General features: G+C 43.5%; 1 protein-coding gene across 1 annotated transcript in view; it reads right to left on the bottom strand.

Moving 5' to 3' along the window:
• Positions 1–271: 271 nt before the first annotated feature.
• pcbp4 (poly(rC) binding protein 4) overlaps positions 272–4,728 on the bottom strand; it is a 35,548-nt gene continuing 31,091 nt past the window's right edge. Inside the window, exons 13-14 of the mRNA XM_031844909.1 lie at positions 3,864–4,033; positions 272–1,295 (exon numbers count right to left, since the gene is read on the bottom strand). Coding sequence (XP_031700769.1) covers positions 950–1,295; positions 3,864–4,033 — 516 coding nt within the window. The 3' untranslated portion in view covers positions 272–949. The remainder of the gene's footprint in view (positions 1,296–3,863; positions 4,034–4,728) is intronic.

The raw sequence follows: 4,728 nt of genomic DNA, 5'->3' as shown, positions 1-4,728 counted from the left end.
TGTTTCGGGCCAAAAGAGCACAATGATGTGACAGGTGTCTCTCACACGTTGCTGCACTGACAAGCTGCCATGCAGCCTTCTTGTTTGGAAGAAAAACAAAAAGGAAACCTGGTATCTGGTGTCGCATCTCTTTGTGTGCACTGTTTCCCGGCTGGATGTGTGTTTTTGTGCCGCTGCATTCATTCGACACAGATCCAGTTGCCTGTGGAGCAAATGAACAGACCTTTTGAGCACCAGTGTGCTACAAATAAAGGTAGAAATATATATATATATATATATATATTTCTTTTTTAAAGTAGAAGACAAATACATCAGGAAACAAAGATTTTTAATAAATGAAACAATACTAATAAATAAAGATTAAACAAGTTGCACATTCAAAATAAAATCCAACAAAAGGAACATAACACTGAACAGTAAAGTACAGTACCAGAGCATGGATTATTACAAAAAGAAAAATCCCCCCCTCTCCCAAAGACATTTACAAATTTTCTTAAAAACTTCAAGAGGCAAACATAGACGTTGTATAAAAGCATCATACAGGAGAGCATTTGTCATCTGAGTATAATTTACAAATTTATTGAAGGATAAATACTTAAAGCTGATCCTTAACTTGAGACGCACACGTGACAGCTGTGATGTAAACATGTGCTTCTCAGGTGAGGTCCCAGCCCTTGTTTTTTTTTTATTACTTTTTAAACTTTTTTTAGTGATCGATAACAGTGATGAGGTGACGATGAAAGCAGTCCATCAATTCATGGGAAACAAATGATCTATAACCGTAAATAAGGAACAGCTTTTTGTCCACATCTCCATTGGTCTCTTCTCTGTTGGTGCGTCATAGAATAAAAGTCAGCGGATATGGCTACATCGGGCGTTTGTTTTAATGTGTGGAAGAACACTGCAGCTGTCCGTCCCCCGTCCCCCCCCCCCCCGGACCCGGAGCTCATCAGTAGGGAGCGAACTTCTGTCTCTCTGGCTTTTTGATGCAGTTGGCTGAGGAGATTTTGGCGGTGTAGGCGGCCAGAGTGGTGTGGGAGGGTGCCGCGGTGACGGCCACGGTGGGGCCATGGCCGGACAGAGTCAGAAAGGGGACGGACTTGACCCCCAGCAGGCCGGAGAGGGGCATGGCGCCGTACGGGTTGCCCAGCATGTGAGCCGGGGTCAGGGCGCCCATGGTGGCCATGGTGGGTGCGGGAGAGCCGGCGGGGGAGGCCGGCTGGGCGAAGGCCATGTTGAGGTCGACCGGAGACGCCATGGAGGCGGCCTGGGCCGTGGATTTGGCTGTCTCTAAACTATGAGGGCCGAGGGAGACATGGGGGGAAAGGACAGAGAACGAAGATTAGAGGATTATTCTGTTGCTGCAACACTGGGTGAAGGGTCTGGAATTTATTACTTTTAAACTCCACGGATTTTACACATCAAAGCCTTGCTCTTGTGGAGTACTACTACATATGTGAAAAAAGCCTTTTGTGAAAGCTAGTAAATTGCTTTAATTGATTTTACTTAACCTCACTGTTCTGTTTGGCGTCCTGGAGACATTAAACCAAACAAAAAAAATCTGTTTTATCAGCTTGATAGTTGAGAAGTGAACATGTTTCAGAATTCCACCACAGAAAATGATTTCATTCAGTTTGTGCTATTGAACATGTTGAAATGTTCACATGTGCTCAATATTCCAAATCCCAAATAATCAGGGTCGGAAGTAACAAACTACATGTACTCTCTGTCAGTGGTGGAATTAATACACGTTGACACTTTAATAACAACCTTGTTTTACCTTACTCTTATTTGTTTGTTTACCATATTTTACCACATTTTCTATTTTGAAATGATGTCTTATACTATTTCACTGTTTGTTGTGATGCACCAATCACAGAGCCAGGTTCCTTGTGTGTGTAACATACTTTGCAATAACACGTTTCTGATTCTTAGAGCAACTAAATGTATTACAATTTTGAGGTACTTGTACTTCACTTAAGTATTTCCAGGGAAATATTGCCATTTTTTTTAAACTCCACTAGATTTATTTGATTACTTTTCAGATTCAGATCGATGATACAAAACAAAATCAACATATTTTGGGCAAAGATGAGACTTAAGACATCTGCAACGTTAAAGTGATCAATGCATTAATATCCAATAATATAATAAGGATTCTAAAATAAACCATTCTGCATAATGAGTAGGCTGCTTTTACATTTTTACTTAGTTGATGCAAGTACTTTTGGTCTTCAGTAGAATTTGAATGGAGTAGGTTTTTAACTGAAACAAAGTTGTTTTTGTGAATATATTTAATTAATACATCTAGATTAATTAATAACTGGATAAACGCTCCGTCCGGCGGGCAGGTAGGTGATGCAAATCAAACGCACCTGTACAGGTGCACGCTGGACGTTGCTAACATGCTAAATGCTAATCAGGGGGACCCTCCAACTGAGGAGATTTTCACCTTCACTTTGCGGCGTGTTTGCACTTTCTGCGCAGCGGGTCAGAACCGGAAGTGTTCGATGTTAAACGAGCAGAGACATGATCGCACCTGGAGCAGATTGAGGAGGACACCGCGGTGCGCGTGCGTTCAGGCAGGTGAGTACGAGCACAAGTTTAATACTATGAGAACAACACAACTCCGTGTTCGTTGTAGCTCGGCTCTCTCCGTGATGCATCGGTGTTTGGGTTTCGCAAAAACTGCGCAGCTTCCTCGTGCGTTTGCAGCAGCTGTGTTGTTTCTTCCTCTGTAATTGTTGATTCTATAAGAAGCGTTGGCTATTTATTTAATCGATGTGGTTTAATATTGGTTGTTGCACACGCCTTTGTGTCCATAGCTGTTTTTACTTATTGTTTATTTTTTATTGTCTGTCTTTTGTCCTCTTTTCTATATTTAATTGTATAGAAAGTTGAAATAGTTGGTTTGGACACAAGGGCTCTCTGCCTCATACAGGATGCAGTACATCCCGGTATTATTTTTTGCATACTGCATATTGCATGACATACTACATATAGAGACATACAAAATATGTTTCTGGCATACTACATCGTATGGTAGTATGGGTACTGGAACACACAGTCACTATGGTGGTCAGGCTGCTCTCCTCCAGCATTCGTAGCCATACCTAAGAAAAATAGCGCTCCGCTATTCGTTGGTATCACACGAAGAAATGTATGAACGTAATCATGAATAAGTATAAAGACCTCAAAAGGCCGGCGGGGATGGAGGTGGATGGGTCCAACAAACGGTGATCTTCCATCCAGGAGACGGCGGTTCGTTCTCCAAGTGAAACGAGAAGTCAACCTTGAATTAACCCGTAACTTGTGGAGTTCAGTAACGGCATCTCAGTAGTTATTTCAACCCAAACGACGATCTTTTCCTAAACACAACCAAGTAGTTTTGTTGCATAAACCTAACTAAGTTGTCTTGTGAAGATGGAAGTTTATTTTTGAAAAGACCGTGCCCTTTGGCTGTGACAGAACATTTTGTGTGTTTGAAAGGATGGGCGACCGATATCCAGTAGAATGTCCTCAAATATAAAACGTTAGTACGAACTGCTTTTATGTGCCCAGACGTTTTCTTTCACCTGTTCTTAAATGATTAAAAGACTTTTCCTCTCGTTGCATTGTTGGAAAAAGATAATTAAGAAAAAGATTCCGGAGCTTTACTGCAAATACTGAATTCCAATAAGAAACGTCGATACCACCAGGCTTTCACCCGGTCCCCCGAGGCCCATTATCCCAGCAGCACAAACACATACCTCGTAATCACTCATCGCTCTACGGCGTCACCTTTGACCCTTTTTAGAATCGATGCATTTCTGTCAGGCCTGCACATGAGGTGGATCATTAGACGGCCGTACACCGGGCCTTACCAGGAGGTAATGAGGTACTGCGCCAAGTTGATGCTGACCGGCGTTCCTGTGATGGTGACGTGGCGGTCGCTCGTGCCGTCCAGCTGGCTGCCGATCTTGATCTGGGCTCCGGACACCTGCCTGATCTCGTTGATCTTGGTGCCCTGACGGCCGATGATCGAGCCGATCAGCTGTAAAAAGAACAAGAGGCAGAGACGGTTTCGCTCAGTTTTGACGGAAGGAGAGGGTTCAATAAATCATCTGCTTTTGTTTCTTATTGTTGGTTGAAACTGATCCTGAAGAAAAGGCCAAAACACTGGAACAATAATAATAAAAAAAAGTGTGCGGTGATGTGGAGCAGACAGTAATGCTGACCACTCTGAATATTGCACTTACATTATCTTCAGTGGATTGGTCATCCATCATGCATGTCAAAAGCACTTTCCCCCACCCCCCCCCACCCCGGAGTCTCCCTTAATTGCTACTGCGTGTGCACCGGTAAAAGAGACGAGAGAAGGCACATTTGCCTCATTAATCCGAGTGGCTAAAAGGTTATTGATTCCTCAGAGTGGTGATGACTTCCCAAACAAATCACTTCCCAAACACATGCCAGCTAGATGCATCTCCGCACTAATGGAAAACATAATGGGGAAAATAACTCCAGTTCATAACGGTACAGTCCCCTCGGCTCGGAGCGCTCTCCCTCCGCCCCAAGAGTGGATTAGACAATGACACGGGTTTTTATTGCATTTCCAAATACATTATCACTTTTGTTCATGCTTTCATTAGCCAACCTGGACCCTCGGCCTATTAGCGACAATAGATATTTAACAGAGCCGAAGCTCGGGGGGGTTTGGGGGGTTTTGGGGGGGGGGGGGGGGGGGGG

This window comes from Anarrhichthys ocellatus, unplaced genomic scaffold (genome assembly GCF_004355925.1).
Source record: "Anarrhichthys ocellatus isolate YVR2014 unplaced genomic scaffold, GSC_Weel_1.0 scaffold5, whole genome shotgun sequence".
Taxonomy (NCBI): domain Eukaryota; kingdom Metazoa; phylum Chordata; class Actinopteri; order Perciformes; family Anarhichadidae; genus Anarrhichthys; species Anarrhichthys ocellatus.
The sequence above is the reverse complement of the archived record's forward strand: the minus strand, read 5'-3'. Positions and strand labels throughout refer to the sequence as shown.